This window comes from Ochotona curzoniae, unplaced genomic scaffold, assembly GCF_017591425.1.
Source record: "Ochotona curzoniae isolate NIBS_2020 unplaced genomic scaffold, NIBS_Ocur_1.0 contig_2210, whole genome shotgun sequence".
Lineage (NCBI taxonomy): Eukaryota > Metazoa > Chordata > Mammalia > Lagomorpha > Ochotonidae > Ochotona > Ochotona curzoniae.
The window spans coordinates 28648451-28672648 of record NW_024465369.1 but is presented as its reverse complement, the minus strand read 5'-3'; the positions used below and the strand labels follow the sequence as shown (position 1 = coordinate 28672648).

The window sequence follows — 24198 nt, the reverse complement described above, 5'->3', positions numbered from 1 at the left end:
CCAAGGCTGTTTACAGGGAGCTGGATCAGAAGGGGAGCAGCTAGAACATAAACCAATACACACATGGGATGCTAGCATCGCAGTTGGCAGTTCTGCCTATGCTGCTACAGTGCCAGGAGCTATTTTCTTTTGTTCTATCCCAAAATACTTTTCACAGGTTGTTTTTAATTCAGATTAGAATTGTAGCTTTCTAATTTAAAAAGGATGCCCATATGTTGCACAAAAATATAAACCAGAAATTGCTCCATTTCACAGAAATAAGCCTCCCTAATGATTGAAAAGCAGCATCTGTGGATAAAGTTATGAGCTGTACGACAGGAAGATGATCAGGTGATTAAAGAGGCAAAGGAAAACTAGGGTAGTTATTGTCCTGGTAGCAATATCCTAAGGACTTTTATAAGAGGAAATTGAGTTTCATTGCACCGAAGGATAGATGACATGAAGGATACAAAACAGAGAATAGTAAGAATAGATTTTCTTTAATGCTTTGAAGTAATCCAGATTTCCAAATAAATATGGGTGCAAAGTATAGAAAATAAGTCTTATACTGGCCTGCACATGGTTGACACTGGACAAGCTAATAATTTTATGAACCTATTACCACTTGCAGTTTAAACTGAATATCTATGTTGCTTTCCTTGTTGCTGTTGTAAATCGTCGTCTTGGCAGCCGGACATTTTCACCTTTATTTCTTTGTTTCAACTCAGGCCTCTTGTATTATGAGCTGAAGGAGATATAAACTCTACAGGATGAAAAAATGGCAATGTTGCCTCCCCCAGGACCTCAAAGCTTTGTCCACTTCACAAAACAGTCTCTTGCCCTCATTGAACAACGGATTGCTGAAGGCAAAACAAAGGAACCCAAAGAAGAAAAGAAAGATGATGACGAAGAAGGGCCAAAGCCAAGCAGCGACTTGGAAGCTGGCAAGCAGCTGCCCTTCATCTATGGCGACATTCCTGCAGGCATGGTGTCAGAGCCCTTAGAGGATCTGGACCCCTATTATGCAGACAAAAAAGTGAGCTTATAGTGACTTCACTGGTGGGTTTCTGTTAGCTTCCTTCTATTCAAATGATGCTTTAAAGTGAGATGCAATGAAGTTCAGTAAGTACATCGCAAGTATAATGTTCAAATTAATGCCAGAAGTAGTTTACTCAAAATATATATTGATTCTGTTTTTTCATTAAGAATAATTCAGATGTTTGTATGCTACTTTTCATTTAGTTTTTTTAAGTGTTCAGTAAATTGTTTGCTTTGTTTTGTACACATCACAATGCTCTCCAGAAATTTATGTCTATTATTCCTGCATTTATAATTAAATCCTATGTGTATGTAAATCCCCAAACTGTATTAGAAGATTTTAGTTCAAATGAAAATTGATAATTTAAATTTTAAGATACCACAATAAGATATTATTTTATAAAAATATTTGTTTGATAGAATTATATATAGAGGGGAGACAGAGTTCTTCCCTCTGCTGGATTACTGACCAAATGGGCACAGTGACCATGGCAGAATGAGTTCAAAGCCAGGAGCATAGAGCTGTTTCTGAGTCTCCCACATAGGTGAAGGGGCTCAGGTACTTGGTGCATCTTATGCTGCCTTCTAAGTCATGTTAAGTTTGATTGAAGAGGTGCATCTGGAACTAGATCTAGTGCTCTTGTGTGTGATGCTGAAGATACATAGGTTGCTGGCATTTCGATCAATAACTTAATTCACCATGCCACAGCACTGGCCCATGCAGTGATTCTCATAGACTGTCCTGTATTCAGTTTCCCATTTCCATTTTTATTTCCCTGAATGATACTTTATTTTTCCTTAGATTACTATTTCTATGGTAGATTACTATTTTCTAGGTAGTTCCTTGAACTAAAAATCCATGCCTCCTTCAAATTCAAACTCATTTTTCTACCTGTTATTGCAAAGTTGCTCACTATACCATGATAAAAAAATTGGATAAGTGGGATTCAGAAAGCACACTATACTAAGATTTTAAAAATAGTTAGTTGAGCTCAAGGACTATGCATGAATTATAAAAGGAATTTTCAGAGCAAACATGATTTTTTAAATGAAATCGTGTTGTTGAGACATAGCTTGTCAAAGAGAGAAGGGTACAGGGAAATGAACAGCATGTGAAAATAATTGATTCTGGTTGAACTTCCTGAAGGAACCCTGCCACCTGCAAGAATAAAGTCAGATTCATGTACTTATTTCCCCAATTCAGAAAATGGTTTTTTTTTAAAGCTGACTCATAAACTCATATAAGCCTCGAATGAAGTAAAACAATAAAAAGACTAAGTATCTTCAAGATTACACAAGTAATATGTCTGTCACCTGCAGAAAACCGAAGATGGATTTACACTTAGTTTTTCCTATTTCCTAGGCAATGACTTTGGTTGTTTTAATATTTTTCTATTATTACGTATTTTTACTTTCTTAACTAAATATCAAAACTATGGAGAAAGCTCCTAAGTGCAATGTCAAAAAGGAAGTGGTTTAACATTCTTTTATTCATATTTTTACAGTTACCGTGAGTAGTAGCAAGCAATTTCTTGAAGTTATGTTTCTGTATTTTTGCTATGGGTAGTATTAGAATCAAAATGAAGAAACTGAGTTGTCTAATTGGAATTATTATTCAAAAGCTGATGATCTTTAACTTTGTGAAAGCTTTCTTCAAAAAATATGTATTTCAGAACATTTGCTATTGACCATGATAATGCCAACAATTATTAAAAGTCTCAAATGTGGTAGTAAAAATCAAGGATATCTAGTTTCTATCTGATTTTCTTTAAAATGCAGTGTAATGGAAGAAATTACATTTTAATCTAATTTTGGTAGTCATATTACTGGTACTGTTAAGGAAATACAAAGCAGGAGAGTATCTTGAAAGCTGAAAGCTGGAAGCATGCCTATAAATAAACCCCTCGATTCTTCAGTTTTGAAAAGAAAAGTTCTTGGAGTGAATTTGCTAATGTTTATCACTGTGTGGATAGCGCTGCACCCAGCCTAATAACTGTCTTTGACACATCACTGCCACATGGAACTAAACCTTTAGTATCATTACATTAGCTTGAAATTATGCATTTGAATGTCATACCTTTTCTTTTCTGTCCTGCAGACTTTCATAGTATTGAACAAAGGGAAAACAGTCTTCCGTTTCAATGCTGCACCTGCTTTGTACATACTATCACCTTTCAGTCCACTGAGAAGACTATCTATTAAGATTTTAGTACACTCATATCCTTTTTGAAATGCTTACTTGGAAGGATAATTTAAGCTGTAGGGTTTTTTTCTATTTAATTTTTTAAAGACTTGTTTTATTATTTCATTGGTGAATCAGATATACAGAGAGAAGTGGCCACAATGGCTGGAGCTAAACCAATCTGAAGCCAGGAACTAGGAACTGCCTCTGGGTCTCCCATGAGGTGCATGGTCCCAAGGCTTTGAGCCATCCTCTACTGATTTCCCAGGCCACAAGCAGGAAGCTGGATGGGAGGTAGAGCAGTTGGGACACAATTGGGCACTTGCATGGGATCCTGACCTGAGAAAGATGAGGACTTTAGTCACTAAGCTATTGAGATTGGGGGGGGGGACTTTTGAAGATTCTTATTTTAGTATGTCAGTCTCAATATAATTTCACATGCATCTCAAGATTGGTGAAGTAGCAGTATTAGAACTTTAGAATATACTAGTATAACTCTCTCCTTCAGACACACAAAAAAATGGAATTATTTCCTAAGGAGAAGTAGTTAACCTTCAACAAATGTCATCATCAAATATTTGAAGATTTTATTTCAGTCTTTTGTCATATTCCTTGATTCTAAACTACCTTGTTCAGCATGCTTATTATGTGCACTATCCTGACCAACTGCATATTTATGACGATGAATAACCCTCCAGACTGGACTAAAAATGTAGAGTAAGTAGATTGGAGCTCATTTTAATATATCTTTGATATTATTCTATTTACTTTTTCTTTGTGTTTTCATGAGTTTTTACATTTTTTTGTGGGATTTACTGTCTCGTGTTATTGGAGAATATTCCAGAAAGTGCATGGAAAAGAGGAATTCAAAGATAGTTTATTGGAGGGGGACAAAAAAATTGAAATCCATGCAAACAGGGCATATTCAATAGAAAATACATATTGTGCAAAAACTGTTGAAGGATTTAAAGAGTTTGCAGTAAAAGAAACATCAGTTTTTAAACTGCTCAATAATTTCTTTGGAGGAGAGAGATTGATGATTCGGGATTGAGATCTCTCCCTTGCACTAATTTGCTTTCAATTGTGACAAACTTTGTGGTTGAGTCAGTTCAAAGCTGTGAGCTAGAAACTCAGTCAAGGGTCTCCCACTGGAGCCAACACATTCTGCCTCTTGTGGTGCAGCCAGCAGGAAATGTGAAAAAACTGGAAGCATACAGGGCAAACACAGGAAGAGACTGTGGAATGTGGGCCTCCCAAGCGGCATCCCAACCACTAGAACCAACATTCACTCCATAAAATTGCCTTTTAACTCCACTTCTCTGTGAAATGTTTAGTCTCTTTGTGTAGTTCTTTCAGTTATTTTCCCTCTCCCATGTTATTAGTTAATCAGAAGTAAATAATTTGATGTTACAGTAGAAAAATGAACTCGTCAAATATCCTGTTCTGTTCTTAAATGAGTTTTTAATAGTAGCAATGTAATCATTTTCTAGGGAGAGCTGAAATATGTCCTTAATTATTTCAAGCACCTTATCTTTTAGAAGTGTTTCTGATATCAACATCTTAAGATTTTTCAGCAGACATTTAATGTAGTTTGTTATAATAGAATGGGTCCATAAACCCGTAGGGGATTTCCAGTCCATAACTTTGTTTAACCATAAGAAATAAATGATACGTATTGGCATGGTGCAACATCTCTTTCACACACAATATCTGACTGAATTTTTGAATTTAGGTACACTTTTACTGGAATATATACTTTTGAATCACTTGTAAAAATCCTTGCAAGAGGTTTTTGCGTAGGAGAGTTTACTTTCCTTCGTGATCCATGGAACTGGCTGGATTTTGTCGTCATTGTCTTTGCGTAAGTTCTTTCAGTTTTTTTGTTTTAAATAGAAAACTTAGGAAAATCAGAAGTCACAATATTCTCATAAAAACAAGTTTTGGTAACTAATTGTTACTGTATGTAATGATTGCATGAAAAGAAAATCAGAGTTCTCCGAAAGCTAATCGGTGATTTAAAATGCACTTTTAAAGAAAGAGCGATTTTGCACAGAAAGCATGACATCATTTTTATTGACTGTTCCATCACATTTAGCACTTGAAGAGACAGTGTATTCAGTGCCAGTTAGGTTTATGTGGAAAACATATTCTTATTTAAAAACTATTTACAATTTTTAAAGCACACAGAAAAAGACTCCCCTGCCCTTAGTTATAATGCGCTTTATTAATCTGCATTATTAAATGGCTAATGAGCATAGCAAAATATAAAACAAAATTTTTTAAAAATTGTCACTGCTTAGTACACATAGTTTTCATATATCATATGTGCACTATATATGCATCCACAGTTTATTTTTGAAGAGGAATATTGCTCTAAGTTGTACTCTTAAGTCACTGATGTTATTATTCTTATCCCAACGTGTTTGTCAGAAGCGTTCACTTTCTAAATCCAAAATCTAGATACTATATTTCCCTTTATCCTTTTGAAATATTAAATCTGTGTTCATTGGAGCCATTTACACAACTGAAAAGGTCTTCAGATTTCTAGTCTGTGTTTTTCTCATCCATGCTTGACCTCTGCCCCACCACCTTATCCACCAGGCTTCATCCTTTCGAGGTAAACTATGATTCTTCAGTTCTACCTGGGAACTGCTGCTGGGTGAACAGTGCTTCCAAGAGGACTGTCCCTTCTCATGGGTCGTCTCCTGTTTGTTTCCTAAGCAGCTCATATGCTCTGTAGTTCACACTTTGAAATCAATACTATTCAATGTACTTGGTGTAGTCATAAAGCTGTGCAAGCATTATGACTTGTAATTTCTTTTTTATTTTACTTTGAGCACAATTTTATCAGAAAAGAAAACCCTGTACTCATTAGGAATCTCTTTAAGTCCCTCTGCTTCCACTCATCATATTCTATCTCCATGCATTTGCCTAGTCTGTATTTTTCAAATGAATGGACTTATAGAATATGCAGCCATTTGTGTCTCTATTTTTTTATTTAGCATATTGTTTATACAATTTAGTAGAAAATTTAAATCTAACTTACCTTAATGTTAGGGATCTAATAATTGAAACATTTACTTATTATTTAAGCAATTAAATTTATAAAATGATATGAATAATACGTGTGATTTGTTTGCTTCAAATGAGTCAAAGCAAATTAAAAATGACAGAAAAAATAAGTTTTCCACTTGTAGCAAATACATTTGTGGTTAAAGGCACAGGTAAGTACCATAGACTTTATCTAAATTCTGAATAACTCTGATTTAATTCTACAGGTATTTAACAGAATTTGTAAACCTAGGCAATGTTTCAGCTCTTCGAACTTTCAGAGTCTTGAGAGCTTTGAAAACTATTTCTGTAATCCCAGGTAAGAAGTGATTGATGTGAAACATTAGGCTACTCATAACTCCAGCTGTTTGGGAGTTGCTCTTTGTCTGTTTGTGTGTGTGTTGTCACCGTTTGTGTATAAACTCCCTATTACAGATATGTGACAGAGTTTGTGGACCTGGGCAATGTCTCAGCGTTGAGAACATTCAGAGTTCTCCGAGCACTGAAAACAATTTCAGTCATTCCAGGTGAGAGTGGGGTTAAACGCTGAGGTTGACTTTGATCTTTTGAAGAAACAAAAAGAAACGGTTTTTCTTATGCAATTTTAATTAAACATATTCTATGTTTTAAGAAAATCATTATTAAAAGTCAGCCTTTGAGTTTAATCTATTGCATGAATCTTGAAGGATGAAGGTGACCACTTGGCTCGCATCTTAGCTTGAAATTTTCCCTCCTGTCAAAGAAATTATTTAACATTTGCTTATCCGTGAAGGAAAATTTCAATTAGTTCTAATTGTTTTTCATATAATTAAGAAATAGTAAGTACCGGCATGAGGGCACTGCATGATACATTGTTTTCTATTTTTCCTCAACAAACCATGTCTTATTAATAATAATAAAACCACTCATTGTAAGTTGTCATTATGTGCTACAATTTGACCAGCGATTTGTGCTGCACCATTGTGGAGAGATGGTTTGTTTGACATGGGTTTACTGAATGAGAATTTAGAAAACATCACTTTTTACAAGTGTGCATAGCTGTAGTTTGAGCAACCAAATCATTCATTTGACAATCTAAGTATTATTGAAAACCTGCTGCTATTTTTTATCATTCGCTATAATATAGGAAAATAAAATGTGTATTAAATTGCAAACTGCTCTTCTGAGCTAATAGGCTTCTTTTCTGTTACTTGAGATCATCAGATAATTTAATGCATGCATTTCTAGGAAAGTTTGTGTTTTGTTTATGCGTCGTATTTACCTTCCTGTTGTTCCCTGAAGGTCCTTTTTCTTTTTGCTTTCAGGCCTGAAGACCATAGTGGGGGCCCTGATCCAGTCGGTGAAGAAGCTCTCTGACGTCATGATCCTGACCGTGTTCTGTCTGAGCGTGTTTGCTCTAATAGGGCTGCAGCTGTTCATGGGCAACCTGAAGCATAAATGTGTGTGGAAACTTGACAATGAAACAATACGGGATGTAATGGCCAAAATTGAGAGTGAAGATGATATGAAAAGTAAGAATGTTACTAACTACAGTTCATTTTTAGGTGAAATAATCTAAGCGCATTTCTCTCCATAAATAGTGAAATGTTGCTTTCATTTTATTTATGTTAAAGTTCATCAAGAGCATAGAAAGCTGCTATAGAATGAATTTGGTTTATGTTACATATGATTTTGTTTTTAGTGAAAGCATCCCAAATCCTATCTTCTATGTGTTTAAAAATGATTTATTTAAAAGTCAGAGTTAGAGCGAGGAAAAGACACAGATAAATCTTCTATCACGTCATTTATTCCCCAGAAACACAAAGACCACAGTGTGAATATGCCACAGTCTGGAGTCACTTGTTTTGTTCAGGTCACCCACATGTTTGGCAGGGATCCAAACATTAAGGTTGATTTTCTATACTCTTCAGCCCATCAGCAGTGAGCTGGATTGGAAGTGGAGTAGTTGGGAGGGCAGCTAGCATCTATACAGGATGGTCAAATTTTCAGGTGGCAGGGTTTAGCACCTGCACTTCAACAGTGGCTCCACTTTGTCTCTGTTTCTCTACACACACACACACACACCCCCACCATAGAAATATATTTAGAACATAGAAAAATATGATACATTAATATTATCTGTAATCACACTATTATGTGGAAGAACCTCAGAGCTTCTTTCTCTTACCTTGCTATAACTTACTGGCTGTTAATTAACATTTCCTCATGCCTTCCTTTTTATTTCCCTCCCCTGTCTCTGGCTACCTTCATCTTACTTATAACTTTTGTGAGAGTCCCTGTATTTTAGACTCCAAATATAAGTGAAATGATGTGATATTTGTCTTTCCATTCTTGACTTAGTATAATGAACTATAGAGCCATCCATGCTGCTGGAAATAACAGGATTGTGTCTCTAGTGGTTGAGTAATATTCCAATGTGTATATGCACATTTTCTTTATCCATTCATTGGTGGGTGCACAAATTAAATGGCCTCTTTGGTTGTTGTGAATCATGCTACAATAAATGTGGGAGTGAAGACAGCTCCTTGATGGATAGCATTTTCCTAACTTAAATTCTGACAATTGTGAATACTGGATCACATGATTTATGGTTTTTAGTTTAGGTTTTTTTTATTGATGATGTTTACATAGTTGACCAGGATGAGACATTGTTTCCAAATCTTCCTCCCTCTTCCTATGGTATCTGGGGTCAGGGGAAATTAGGGGAGAAGCCACATCCAGCCTCCCTGCCACCCTAGTACTGGGGATGGAGAATGGCCACCAGATGCCATCCCAGGGTCTCCATTGTAGGGCCTGCTCCTCCGGTTTCTCTTGAATTGTCATGGTAGTTCTGAAATGCTATCAATCCCACCTATCCAAGGATAGGAAATCCTTGTACTGACACAGTCCACCCCAGAGTCTCCATTCACCCAGATGTTTGGTCTCAATGGTAGGCCAAGGTAATTGAATAATTTGTTCTGCTTGCTTTCCTCTGCTGTGGTACCAGATGGTCTCTGAAGGCCCCATTCGACTACCATATCTTGCATGTGCATCTCAGCATGATGTCCACTGCTCCGTCTTAGCCACTTAGGAGGTGTAGTTCTGACACGTGCACTCCAAAGTCGGACCACAGGTCATATGATTCTTCCCATGGTTGGAGTTCTGAGTACAGTAGTTCATCTGAGAAAATTCCAGACCTGACTCTTGTGTATGCTTGCCAGTATGCAGTCTTGTTCAGTCTGTAACCCATGTCACCCTACACACACTGGTAGTTGTAATTGCTGGGTCAGTTCTATAGCCAACCCTGTCTCCTACAAAAACCGATGTATGCTACATCCCAGCCTAACCCTGCCCACTACACACTCAGCCCTCACATTTACCAGTGGGACTAGCAGCTTAGGGTGCCCCCAAATAACCCCACTGGGCTTGGTCCAAGACCTAGTTTCTAGGCTTGCCAGTATATGCAGCAGACAAACCTGGTCTGTCCCATATCCCTTTTAGTTTTCGTATATATCAGTGAGCACTGAAACTTACCTGAACCCAACCAACCCCACTATCTAGCTTATACTCATGCTGGCAGGTTCTACCACCTCTCTAGGCAGAACTGTCCCCAGGCCTGATCTCATGCTCACCAGTGACAGTTGCAGCCCATCAGAGAGGTGCCCACATTTTCCATAACAGGCCCACTCCAAGCTGTGGATCTTACACTCATCATGGTTCTGCAATCATGCCTGACAGGACTTGCCCCCACTTCCCTCCCAACCCCCATCCCAGAATTTGCCAGCTGATACCAAAGCAAAGCCCAACCAGCCTGTACCTACTCTGTCTCATGCTTTTACCAGTAGATACAGTCAGTTAGCCCAGCTTGACTCTCGCCCTAACCCTGTTCACATGCAGGTCAACAGGTATTGTAGCACTGCCTGGCCTGGTTTCCCCCCAGTTCAGTACTCATGCTCACCAGTGGGAGCAGTGGCCCAACAAGAGAGTCCCCTACAGCTCACCTACTGGGCTAGCTACAGATAAATCAAGTAAGGAGTAAAGCTTAAAGATAATGAACTTACATGGGAGAGAACAGAGGCAACATTCACATACAAAAATATGTGACTTTAAAGTCTTCCAGTATTACTCTATATGTCTCCCAATCATATTTACTGACGAATAAGTCTTAGTCACAAATCAAGAACAATTTATGAGGCACTTTGCTATTGAAAATGGATACAAAAGTTACCACAAAATGTTAAAAGTGAGAAGAATGCATTCATTTCATTGTTACATTTCCAAAACACGAAGCTTTGTAAATCGAAAATAAATATTAATTAGCAAATAATTAAGAGTATTTCAGGAAACAGATCCTGCTTGGCTGTAATTTTGCTTTGATGATTCTTTTCCCATTTTGAAAGCGTGTGGAACTCAGGGACTCCCTATCTTCCCTCCCTTGTTTCCCTGTCTCCTCCTTTGTCTTTGTAAATCCTGTGCTCTGAGAAGATTCTATTTTATGACTCTTATCGTAATAGTCTAGTGACCTCCAGACTCTCAAATCAATACAATTGTCTACTTGGAAAATATAATTTAATATTGATAATCATCTCCTGCCCATGTATGCACCTCAAGCAAATCTCTGGATTTTTCTACCGAGCCCTATTTGCCCCAGTCTACCTCATCTCAGGAACTGGCATCAGTACTTCCCCACTCCAGATCTGCTTTGTGCTCATTCTTGCACATGCTTCCACCTGCCCTACACTTTATTTCTGTGCCTTCTCTCCATAACCACTCTTTTTCTCTGAGTTGTAGCATTTCTTATCTTACTGTGATTGCCTAATGATCTCTGTGTCTGTGCAATCGGTTCTCTATAAAATGCTTTGCCCAGAAAGCAACCGCCGTGACATTTTCTCTTTATTTAATTATGCCTGTGAAGCAAATAGATGTCATGCATTATACACATAGTTTGAAGAGCACAACATTTTCCACCCTTCCTGTTACCCATCAAGCCTATTCCTTTCTTTCGATTTTTCTTTTACATTTTTTTTATATTTTCTGTTGCCTGTAATCATTCATAGAATCCAAATGCCTTCTCAATGGTATACAGAACCGTGCATGATCTGGCTCTGCTTTCCTCTGCCACCATAATCCTCTCAATTACAGGGAAAAAAAATTCTTGTCATCTTCCATTTAGCAGCTTCATCTCCTTTTCATGGCCATTGTTCTTGTTCCTTTTCCTGCTCAAATGTCTCTTCACCAGGGTCTTTGTATGGCTTTGTCCATGTCACCTTTGTATTCTGTTTAAAATACTATCTATTTTGGCTTTGACTGACGACAGCTTAACATATTCCCTTGGTTTATTTTCCTGTGCATTTATTATTTCTTTCTCTGTTCCTCACCCCAGTCTCCACCTTCCCTTGATCTAAAGGAAATCTACAGTGTTGAGATATGTTTGTCATGTTTAGCATCATATTTACTGCCTGTCTCATAACAGGTTACCATTAGGTGTTTGAGGGTGACTATAGTGAAAATGCTTATATGTTACCTGGGATCAGTCTGAATATATGCCAGTGTATTCATTAAATTCATAATTAATTTATCTGCTATGTCAATCTTAAAGCCTGCATACTGTAATAGTCTATTGTTCCAATTCTTCCTGAGCAGAATATTTTTATTACTTGGAAGGATCCAAGGATGCTCTACTCTGTGGCTTCAGTACAGATTCTGGGTATGTAATACTCATTTCCTTTTCATCTAAAGATTGCAGAAGAAAAACATTCTAAAGTATTTTGTTAAGCACAGCCTTTGATTCTTGGTGTTTTCATGTATTGAATGCGTAATTTGACTCATTCTGTTTCCAGTGACCCCAAGTTCTGGAAGGTTCTTTGTTGATGCACACTCTTGAGAGTAATAATTAAGAGGTAGTACTGGAATTTAAAACAAATACAAATCAGATCAATCTTAATATAATATAAAATGACTTTGAGAAGACTTTGTCAAATCTTGGTTGGATAATTTTTGGCCTTCTTTCAAGAATGTAGAGTAATAAAATCAATTTTTCTTTCCATCCCCAAGTTCTTTCCATTCTTCGATTAAACATAACTCAAAGGCAATCGAGTGTAATGTTTGGGTCGTGCCAGTGATGGGATTGGGTGGATATATTTGTGCAAATGCACTCCTTACTGTTTCTCCAATAATTTTACATAATTTTGAAGCAATACATTTGCTCGAGTTCTCCTCCCTGTCCCAGTAGTTCTTCTTCAGATCCTGCATATATCTGGAACATAAAGCAAGCAGTGTTATGCTGCTGCTCCCAAGAAAACCCTGCAGTGCTATATTTATATAACCTACAAATTTTGCAAAAAAAAAAAAATTTTTAAAGATAAAAATCTTCTGATGCTAATTAACTTCAAGAATAATTTGAAGAGAAATAGTGTTGGTAGAGGCCTTCCTAATAATCCATATTAATCAAAGCATTTGCTCTTCAGTAGTTGATGAAAGTTTCCAAACTTGGTAATGATCATTATGATGATGACAGTGATGATGCTAATGGCAGCTACCGTTTATTAAAAACTGTCCATATTTAGGAAGCAACTTAATCTGCACACATTTTCTTATTTAAATGTAATATGAGACCCATGCTATTATCCTGTTTTCACAGAAAAAGGAAACTGCTTTGAAAATTTTAAGTAATTTGAAAATGTCATCAGCCCACAAATAATAGAACAAAATTCAAACCCAATTCTCCCTTGCTCTAAATCATGTAATGCTAATCTCAAATATTTTCCTCTTGTGAGCCAAACTTGAGTTTGCAACTTTCATATAGTGCTCCTTAGAGACTAAGCTGTGATGTTCTTTTTCATATACAGCCAGTGTCCAGAAGGTTACACCTGTATGAAAATTGGTAGAAATCCTGATTACGGCTACACGAGCTTTGATACTTTCAGCTGGGCTTTCTTAGCCTTGTTCCGGCTAATGACGCAGGATTACTGGGAAAACCTTTACCAACAGGTGAGTGCCAAGAAAAACATGCACTGCATCTTTGCATGACATGAAGACCTGTTTACCAACTTTAGGATAGATGTATTTTTAATTCAGTGGAGCACAGAAGGAACTCTATTGCCTTACCAACAGAAGTAGCAATGTTTTACACCCAGCACTTTCAGAGTGGAAATTCTCTTTTTTGCATTTTTCTTAATACAAACAGAACAAGTTTTATGCATTCCATAGGTACATTTCCAAGAAGACAAATGCTTCCCTCACTGCCCTACTCCCCTGCCAGTAACCATACTTCCTTCTCTTTAACAGTATTTTTATACACAAAATATTAGAATGGGAAAGTCTTAAATCATAGGTACATTTCTTAATCTGAGATATTTATTTGATTTCTGAAACTTTCTCCTTTCTTAGTATGTCATTCCACCAAGTCCTAGACAAATAGCAGATAACATAATATAATGTTCTCTTGAGATTCTCCAGCACACACCCTGCTCTCCTTTGTCCAGTAATAGTTAAAACACATGGATCTCTCCTCCATATAATTTTGATATAAATGTATTGGTGAACTGTGTTAATTTGCTTATCTTGGCATCTAGTCTCAACAAGATCAAAATTATTACTCCGTGTTACAGATAACTGGATTAATTTTCTCAGAATTCTCCTGGATCGTTTTTTGGAATGTCTTATACTCAGTCTCTGAGAATATTATGAGTAAAAGTGGATATCAGATAAAATTCATTTTTCATATAACCTCTTGGCCAAAAGAGATTAAGCATAGATTTAGTGTATTATACAGAGAAAAAAGGAATATGAGTGATTTTTCAAACATGCCAAGAAAGGTCATCATTAATCAGGATTTAAAAATGCACATTAATAAGTGGCATGTGGTCTTTCAGTTTTCAGCATGAAAATATTTAAAATACTTTAAAGGGATATCACATAAGGTGTTACCTAACTGATACCCAGAGGCCAGATTTGTCACATTATTGCCAGGAACTACTTGAGAAATTGCATAGGAGTTTTAGAAATTTAGTAAGTTAATTTCTATGACCAAATCTTTGCTGTGCTTGTAAGAGTTGATCCAGCTGTCCCACTATTAGGAACTTATGTAATAAAAGAAACATGCAACAATAATCAATGTGAAGGGAATTAAGTTGATAGGCATCAGAAGTAGAAGACAATGACTTATTTAACATTTGTGATGTTCTGAATTATTTTTAAAGTATATAATTAAATGTATATTGCTTTTAAAATCATTAAAATAGATTTTTAAAATACGAGATTTATTTAAATTTTAAATACTACTGTAATATAAAAAACTATTCTGTTTCTAAAATTTGAAAGAAAATGCATTGATTTTATAAGTAACTTGTAGTATGAGAAAAAAGCAGGGTTTATTTTACTTTATTTAGTGATAATAAAACATAGTATGTAACCTCAGTATCAGTTTATTAGGCATCATTTGTGGTAAAAATGCATTTGATATTGATTGTGTTCCATGCAGATCTAATGTTATACTTTTATATTTTTATTTTTTTTATTTATTTTTTTATTGTTGTTAACATTGTATTATGTGATACAATTTTATAGGTACTGGGGATTCCCCCCACCCCTCCCATACCCCTCCCCCCACTTTTGTATTTTTCATAACGCGGTACTGCACAAAATTCCTAGTCTAATCATGCCTAATAGGACATTCAAGTTGAAGTAATTCACTTAAAAAAAAAAACTATTTTTGAAATGCCAATTTCTGTTTGTGTTTGCCTCTAGACACTGCGTGCTGCTGGTAAAACCTACATGATCTTCTTTGTTGTGGTGATTTTCCTGGGCTCCTTTTATCTAATAAACTTGATCCTGGCTGTTGTTGCCATGGCCTATGAAGAACAAAACCAGGCTAACATCGAAGAAGCTAAGCAGAAAGAGTTAGAATTTCAACAAATGTTAGACCGACTTAAAAAAGAACAAGAAGAAGCTGAGGTATTGTGATGTGGCTTAAAGTTCCTCCTAGATTAGAAGTTCAAAGGATAAGAACAATAGTTCTGAGTTCTGTCAGTCTTCCCAAGGTCTACTGCAGTTTCTAGTGTACATAAAGGAAGCGATTCTGAACTACGCCAGGACAGCTTTGCACTAAGATGTTCTATAGCCTTCCTTCTATTCCTCTTATGCACAATGCTTCAGTGGCATTGGATAACGCATAGTACGAAAATATAAATAATACCTGGCATGAGTATTACAATATTACTTAAAGGCTTTATATTAAAGTCAGTGAACATTGTAATGGGGGTAGAAATTAAAATGTGCATCATATTTGTTAATTTTAATATAAGACAGGAGATCTAAGGAAGTGATAAAAATTTTATCCACTTTTGGCTATATCACAGATGTCTGAGGATTTCTGTTTAGTCTACTCTCTTAAGGTATGCTGTAACTTGAGAAGACTTGTGCTAAAACAAATGTAACTTATGCTGCAAGATTCTTAAGGCTTATTTGGGAACAAGTGTTTAGCTAGGAATAAAATTGCAGTTTATAATAGCTGCATTCCACATTGGAGTACCTGGCTTAATTCCTAGCTCAGTTCCTTACTCCAGCTTCCCCCTCATGTGGACCCTGCAGGCAGTATAGATGATGAAGTAGTTGAGTTCCTTACTACCCAAGTAGGAAACCTGAACTGACTTCCCATCTGGTGAGTTTATACCAGCCCAGTACCACCAGGACATGGAACTGCTTTTAGTTCTTCCTCTCACTACCTCTAAAATACGATCATCAAACAAGGATGACTGAACGTCTCCAAGTCTCTTCATAGAATCTGACATTTAATGGAGGATAATTTGTAATGCAGAGAAACTATACACAAATATATTCAGAAACATTTAAGTAAAAGTTGAAAAACGGTTCACGGTACATTTTAGATTTTGAAAAATTAGGAAATGGCTAAGAGAATTTTGCTATTTTTACATCTTATTATATTAGTCATGAAATTGTATGTTTTAAGGAAATTATTATGTTATAGGAAAAGCAGTTAAAATAATGATGGACTAAATAGAATGTATACTAAATAATAACTATACACATGTATATAAAGTTTGAGAAAATGTTGTAACTATTGGTTATTTATGAGATGTAACATTGTGAGTTGCTTTCTTTTCCATTAACATCTTTTTATCCAAAACAAAGATCTCTTTTTTTTTTTTTTTTTTGGTAATGATTGTTTAATTTTGTAATAATTTCTATAGAGAAGCTATACAGTGTTTAGATAATCTTAGGAACTGCCTAGGGAATTTTTATCAATCCATTTCATTATAATAACAGTTTAATCATTTCCTTGAGATATTTAATAATTTGTTTTAGTTTTCAGGTAATTCCATCTTTATTGAACTGTAGAATTACATGATTCTGTTACGTATGTGATATACTCAGAGTATCTTATTACATTCTTTATGTGAACTATATGTTCCAAAATTACCTAGTAAAATTTGAACATAGAATATGGAGTTTGTATTATCATATGCAAATAAAAAACATACAATAGTTCAATTTCAAAGCAAAATAGAACTTTATTTCAGAGTAGAAGAAGTAAACATATTCTTCGTAACCTTGCTCATTATAATGGAAAGCAAACTGTTTTAAATTCATTTCCAAGGGACACAGTTACATGCCCAGACTAATTAAATTGATGAAAAGGAAGTGATCTGTAACAGGGCTTCTTGGAATTTGTTTAAAATGACTCACAGTGTACAACGTCTTTGTTCAACAGGCTATTGCAGCCGCAGCAGCTGAATATACAAGCATTGGGAGAAGCAGAATTGTGGGCCTCTCGGAGAGTTCTTCTGAAACTTCCAAACTGAGTTCTAAAAGTGCTAAAGAAAGGAGAAACAGAAGAAAGAAAAAGAATCAAAAGCAACTCTGCAGTGGGGAGGAAAAGGGGGATGAGGAGAAGCTGTCCAGGTCCGGGTCGGAGGAGAGCATCAGGAGGAAGCACTTTCACCTTGGTGTTGAAGGGCATAGGCGAGCACGTGAGAAAAAACTGTCGACACCTAACCAGGTATACCAGGTGCCTGCCACAGGCCAGAGACAGACAAGTGTATTTTGATTTGAGAGAGCAGTGGTTTAACTGTAAAAAACCTGTCCATTTCTTTATCAAAACAATAGAGATATAATTATTGTTTCACTTTTTATTTTGAAGGAACTTTTAGTTTCAGAATTGTTATATCTTCTCTAATAGGTAATTGGTCAAAATGAAAGTATTGTTAAGCACCATTATAGAAATTAAGTGACTATTAACACAAGAATATATTTTCTTTTCTTATACAACTAATGGGAATAATTTCATGTATGTCATGTTTTAAGAGAATGATACTTCCCACCGCCAGTCTCTTACAATTCTTAGTTTTGCTTTTTTCAATGTTATACTTTCAGCTTACATTATAATCACAAGCTTGCCCCTTCAGTAAGGAAGAAATTCAATAAAAGTAGAAAAACCATTGTTCCTCAAGAGTATAGATAAGGGCTATAAAATAATCCAATCTCAAAATGACAATTTCACTCACATATATTACATTTTTTAATGTTCTGTGTATGTTACTACAAACCATGTAAAACACACAGTATTTGGGAGGCGGGGCGGGGGACTAACTGATTGTTTTGCAGTTGCATCCAATTTGTTGCAAAATGCAGGTTTTCATTTATTTGTACAGGTGAGGTGATTCCATTGTGTTTACGTACTACAATCTCTATCAGTCTGGGTTGTATCCAACTCTTAGCTTGAAATTGTGTCTAAATCTTAGTTATTATAAGTTGAACACCTGTAAGCATGAGATGTAGATAACTCATATACAGATTTCATTTCCTTTGATATTTTAATTGGGCTCACATTAAATCTATAAATTACTTTGGAAAGTATGTATATTTTGATGTTATTAATTCTTCCAATCCATTTTTCCATCATTTAGTGTCATCTTCTATTTATTTCACTAATATATATTTTTAAGATTTATTTATTTATTTTTATTGGAAAGTCAGAAATAGAGGAGGAGAGAGAGAGAGGAAGATCTTCTGTCTGCTGATTCACTCCCCAAGTGGTGGCAATGGCCAGAGCTGAGCCAATCCAGAGCCGGGAGCCAGGAGCTTCTTCCAGGTCTGCCACTCAGATGCAGTGTCGCAAGGCTTTGGGCTGTCTTCAGTTGCTTTCCCAAGTCACAAGTAGGGAGCTGGATGGGAAGTGGGGCCATCAGGACATAAATTGGTGCCCAAATGGGATCTGAGCACATGCAAGGCAAGGACTTTAGCCACTAGGCTACAGCACTGGGCTCATATTTCCCTAATATTTTATAAATTTCATTGTAGAGTAGAGATCTTTCATATCCTTGGTTCAATTTATCCAAACATATTTATAATTTTTATACTATTGTAAATTTCTTTCTCAGCCATAGGACTGTATATGTGTATACAATGGTGTTTTGAGTTTTGGTTTTGTATATATCTTACCACTCTTTCAAACTCTCTTATGAGTTCCACTAACCTCTTAGTGGAGTCTGTTGGTTCCCATAATTGTAGGCTCATGTCCTCTACAAATAGGGTCATTTGATTTCATCCTTTCCCATTTATGACAGTTTGATTTCTTTTTCTGGCCTAATTTCCCTGTCTAAAACTTTGTAATTATAATAAATATTAATTGTAAGAGCAGGCATCCCTGTCTGGTTTGAAATTTTAATGGAAATGCTTGCAGCATTTTGCCATTCAAATATGATGCTGGTTGTGTTGTCATCTATTGCCTTGATTGTGTTGAGGTGTGTATTTTCTATACTGGATTTGCTTAAAGGTTTAGAAAGGCTGTTGTATTTCATGATGTTTTTTCTGCATCTGTTTAGATAATCATATAGTTCTTACTCTTCAGCTTATTAATGTGTTTCGTATTTGTTGATTTGCATATGTTGATCCATCCCTAAATATCAGAGGTACTTCCACTTGGCCTCGGTGGATGATCTTTCTTACGTGCTGTTGAATTTGATTAGTTATTACTTTGTTGAGGATTTTTTTAATCAGTGATATCTGACTTAGTTTTTGTTTTATCTTTTTCTGGTTGTGGAATTAAGGTAATGCTACTCTAATGAAAGGAGTTTAGGAGGATTCCCTCTCAACTGTTTTGGGACATTTGGGACCTGGAATTAATTCTTTAAAAATTTGGTAGAGTTCAGCAGTGAAACTGAGCTTTTATTTATTGGGAGGATCCTAACTACTATCAATTTCTATCTTGCTTCTCTATTTAAATTTCTATTATTCTTCATGACTTAATTTTGGTAGATTATTCCAGACTTCTGCCCATGTCTTCTACATTATCTAATTGTTCTATTTATTCTAGATTCATTAATGTGCAATGGATAAAAAGTAATCTTAGATTCATTTCCCTTTCTTTGCTGCTCTGAGTATTTATTCACCACAGTATCTGTCCCCAGTTTGAACTTCACTGGTGTCTTTGACATCCTTCATCTCCAAACTCATTAGCTGATATTGTCCTTTAGCCTATTAATTCTGACTGTGTAGAATTTTTCTCCTTTTTTCATTGAAATCTCTAAACCTCAGGTTTTGCTATCTGTATTTCTTGGCAAATTCTCAATGCTTGTATTCTCCTAAGCACTTCCCTCTGTCGTACACCTCCAAAGCATTTTGATTAAACAAACAAAAACCTACTCATGTCTCTGCTTACCTTTAAAAAAAATTGCTCCATAAGCTCCAGAACCAGACCCACAACTTAACCCTGGAACAAATTCCTTCGACTCTGCAGCTTTCTCTACCTTCGGGTGTCCTCAGTTCACCCAGCCAGAGTAGTCTCTCTCCACTGAAAACAGCCTGTGACTTTCATACCTTCATGACTTTGTACACACATCTCTCCCACTGAAATAATCTTATTTTCCTATAATGGTGTCACTAGATGTCTCACGCTGAGGCAGGCACCCCCTTCACACAATTTACTCTATTCTCTCCATTTGAATCTTCTCTTTAGTGCCTGTTTAGAATTCCTCTCTTTCTGAACATTGAAATAAAAGGTAGATCCTCATTATTCAAAAATTTCCCTAATGTATATGGTGAGAAAGAACTTGAACATATTTAGTACTATTAACATGTAAGACAAGAGCAGTCATAGGTGGTTTAAAGGAAAAGACCTTGTAATACTCATTTGTCATTGTTTATAATGCCTCTCACATCTTTTACATGTGAATTTAAACTATGTGTGGAACTTAGTACTTCCAAATAACTACACTTAATTTGGTTTATGGAAACAATTTATCCTGAACATGGGTCACGTAAGTGTAACTTTTTGTCCTCTTTATTATTATTATTTTTACATCTTGTAACATTTCATGATACACAGGCATATTTAAAAGTCGTTTGTACGTTGGAGCTGCAAGCTGTATATTGGAAAGCATGTAGCATGGTCTTTTACCTTAAATTTATTGTGGCATTTAACAATCTGTATGATGAACACTAAATAGGTTCAAATGCCAAATTCTTTTTTCAAAGATGTACTCATTTTTCAAATAAGAATTGCAAAGAGAGAAGAAAAGATAGATTTCTTATCTGCTGGTTTACTCCCAAGATAGCTGCAAAGGCATTGATAAGCTGGGCCAATTCTAGGAGACAAAGCCTTTTTCTCAGTTTCCCCCATGGACGACCATTTCCCAAACACTTGAACCAGTTTCACTGCTTTTCCCAACAGGATGTTTTATCCAAGTGAATCAGCTGGAACATGAAGCATCATGACTCATATATGGGATACAATGGTCACAGATGGCAGCTTTATCTGCTATGTCACAACACAAGCTCTCGCAATTTTTTTAAAGTAGCATGCCCTGTACAGAAAAGTAAAGTATCTAAAAAGGATGGAGACGTGACTCTGACAAGAATAGCAGTATATGATACTACACACAAACACACACCCCCCACTGGATCCTAAAAATATGATTTCTTCTAATTGATTCATTTCTTGATTTGAAAAAAAGTTATCTTTTGGTTGAATTGCTTTGCTTTCAACTATGTCTCTTTTATTACAAGAACCGAGCCACCTATTCCAAGGCCAATGGATTCAGTGGAAGTTATATGGAATGCACTTCTTTGTATATATAGGTGCTATAGCACATATCTCATCCCTTTGTTTTTCAGTCACCTCTCAGCATCCCTGGTTCCTTGTTTTCTGCAAGGAGGAGCAGCAGAACAAGTCTTTTCAGTTTCAAGATTCGAGGAAAAGATATAGGATCTGAGACTGAATTCGCAGATGATGAGCACAGCATTTTTGGAGACAATGAGAGCAGAAGGGACTCACTCTTCGTGCCCCACAGACCCCAGGAACGTCGCAGCAGTAATCACAGCCAAGCCAGTAGGTCTCCCCCAGTGCTGCCGGTGAATGGGAAGATGCACAGTGCCGTGGACTGCAATGGTGTGGTCTCCTTGATTGATGGACCCTCAGCCCTCATGCTCCCCAATGGACAGCTTCTGCCAGAGGTGATAATAGATAAGGCAACTTCTGATGACAGCGTAAGGACGTTTTATATAGCTCAGGCATGGCTGGACCCTAAATCTATGTCAGTTACTCCCTCTGTTGGAGAGACCTTCTCTCTAGTTCTGTGAATGGCACTGCATTCTGCAATACTTTTCCTGTAAAAACACATCTTCCACTCACTAATTTAGTCTTAATACTATACATTGTAGGCATGTGATTCAACAATATCATTTTTTAAAACCACTTATATATTGATATTTTTAGCTGATTGCAAATCCCTCCTTTAGACAACTTTTAAATGCATTGATGATGCTGACCTTATTAGCTGATACTGGATTCCATTTCTGTAAAAACAATTGGATTCCTTGCCATGTACTGGTATCATTTTCAGGTCACTATGTTTTATATACCTTATTGCCAAAGATCTTATTTGGAGCTGTTAGTAGTCATAAAAATAACAACACCAAATCTATGTTAACAAACTTTTAGATGATATATTATTCCTGTATTTTACAAATGTGGAATTTGAGACATGGGGAAAGCAATTTGCCCAAGTCCACTCAGTAACAAATGATAAGTATAAGGTTTAAGTAGAGGCCCTCCTTCACTACACGTCCTGCTGTGTTTTCAGTGCACAATAGTCTTTCGGTCTTGGAAATGGCTCAGACTGACTATGATTTAGCTCCCCTTCAGAAATGAGACAAAATGTTTTCACTGCCACAATGTATCTTTAGGCTCTATGAAGAAAATCACAGAAACATCTTCATTTACACCAATAAGCAGACATAAAAACAAAAACAAACCAAAAAATATTTTCAGAATAACTCCGAGAGTGTAGGGGTCACTGAGTAGTTAGAACAAAATACCCGAGGAGGCTTAAAAGTGCAATCCGATTCCAGGGTTTCCAGGATATTCTGTTATGTTATTATAATACATGTCAGCAAGAGTTTTGACTAACCCAATAAACTTTGAACATATACTAAATGTTCATATATTATACTTGAAGAAAATACAGTATCTCAATAAGATTGCACTTTACTCAAAGCCTGAGCCATGCAGCTATTTCAGCATGAATGAATGCATGTGCTTTTAGCTTTCCTGTGTGACCGCTATGCTTGCATGACACAGCCTGAGCCTGTCTGTCCAGTATTCCTCATGACATGAGCATGCTGCCCTTGTGGATTTGGATTTTTATTGTGTGTGTTTTTCTAGTTTTTATATAATTGGCAAAATATTAGCTAACATTTTGAGATTATTTCTAACTTTTAAATGAAGTGGGTATTTAAGAATATATTTTCATCACAGAGAAATCAATGTCACAATAAATCCTAAATATCAAAGTGGATAAATTAGTGCATGCTTTTAAGATACAATAGAATTCAAGAAACAAAAGATGGAAGCATTGTGTGGCAATTTGCTCTAACCTAAAAGCTACAATATTATATAAAGTGTTATATGATAGTATAATATTATGTGCTCAAGAGAATTTTTAACAAACTCTGATTTGAAGAAAAAAAAAACTCTGCTTCTTCAAAGTCAGTAAATTGGAGACCAAGCCAGACAGAACATGGTTTTACAGTCTTCAATAAAATGTCACTTGCAATTCTATGTATGTGTCTGCATATACACATACTTCCTGCATACACATTTGTGCATATTTGTTTTTATAAACATCATATATGTATATACACAACTATACAACCCTAGAACTATATAAATGTATATATTTGCTTCTAAGGCATATATATGTGTCTATATATGTATATATATGTGCATATATGTATATTACACATATGAGGACAAATATGCAATAGAAATAGCATTCTAGAGTTGTTTATGTGTATATTTGAAAAGTTGTGTGGTGTGTATTATTTGCTTGCATTGAACCAGCATAATGTTTCAAACTGAAATTACTCTCTAGGCACTTTCATGGAAAGCTGGACACAGTCATTGTGCCTGAGTGTATATTTCTGCATGGCAGCAATCTGTAGAGCAGAACACTGGTCACCTCTTTATACTGAGCTTGCACTCTTCATATTGCTGCACTTCCCATTAGTTTCCATTGTTCCTTTTCAAACTCAGTCATTTGTAGTAAAAATACCCAGCTTAGCTCATTATGTCTTCCCTGGCAGTAAAAAAAGTGATTACAGTAGACTTCATTAATATTGTTATTTTAACAAAAATAATTACAGAAAGTTATCCAGAAATGTTGAGTATCTACCCTTTTGTTCAAAGCACTACAACACTTGTTCAGCTGTTCTCAGGTAGGAAAAGGTAACTGGATAAATTGGCCACTCAGAAAGATAGATTAAAAAAAAAAAAAAAAAAAAAGAAAGATAGATTGTGATAGAAATAATAATAAAGGTAAATAGATTTTTATTTCATATTTTCATAAACCACACAAGATTTGAGGGAGTATCTTTACCCCCTTTTTAACTAATGTTGAAAAATGAGATGATAGAAAATTGCTAAGTAGCAAAGCCATAATTTGAGTAAT

At 35.9% G+C, this 24198-nt stretch overlaps 1 protein-coding gene across 3 annotated transcripts in view; it reads left to right on the top strand.

Moving 5' to 3' along the window:
* Positions 1–707: 707 nt before the first annotated feature.
* Positions 708–24198, top strand: part of SCN9A (sodium voltage-gated channel alpha subunit 9) — a 70618-nt gene continuing 47127 nt past the window's right edge. The window contains exons 1-11 of one of the 3 annotated variants that reach the window (XM_040972077.1): positions 708–1015; positions 3116–3234; positions 3827–3916; positions 4932–5060; positions 6478–6569; positions 7555–7761; positions 11873–11936; positions 13078–13219; positions 14978–15184; positions 16962–17249; positions 21365–21703. In XM_040972077.1, coding sequence (XP_040828011.1) covers positions 758–1015; positions 3116–3234; positions 3827–3916; positions 4932–5060; positions 6478–6569; positions 7555–7761; positions 11873–11936; positions 13078–13219; positions 14978–15184; positions 16962–17249; positions 21365–21703 — 1935 coding nt within the window. In that variant the 5' untranslated portion in view covers positions 708–757. Of the gene's footprint in view, positions 1016–3115; positions 3235–3826; positions 3917–4931; positions 5061–6477; positions 6570–6685; positions 6778–7554; positions 7762–11872; positions 11937–13077; positions 13220–14977; positions 15185–16961; positions 17250–21364; positions 21737–24198 lie in introns of all 3 variants that reach the window. The other 2 variants (XM_040972076.1, XM_040972078.1) reach the window with 2 other exon arrangements.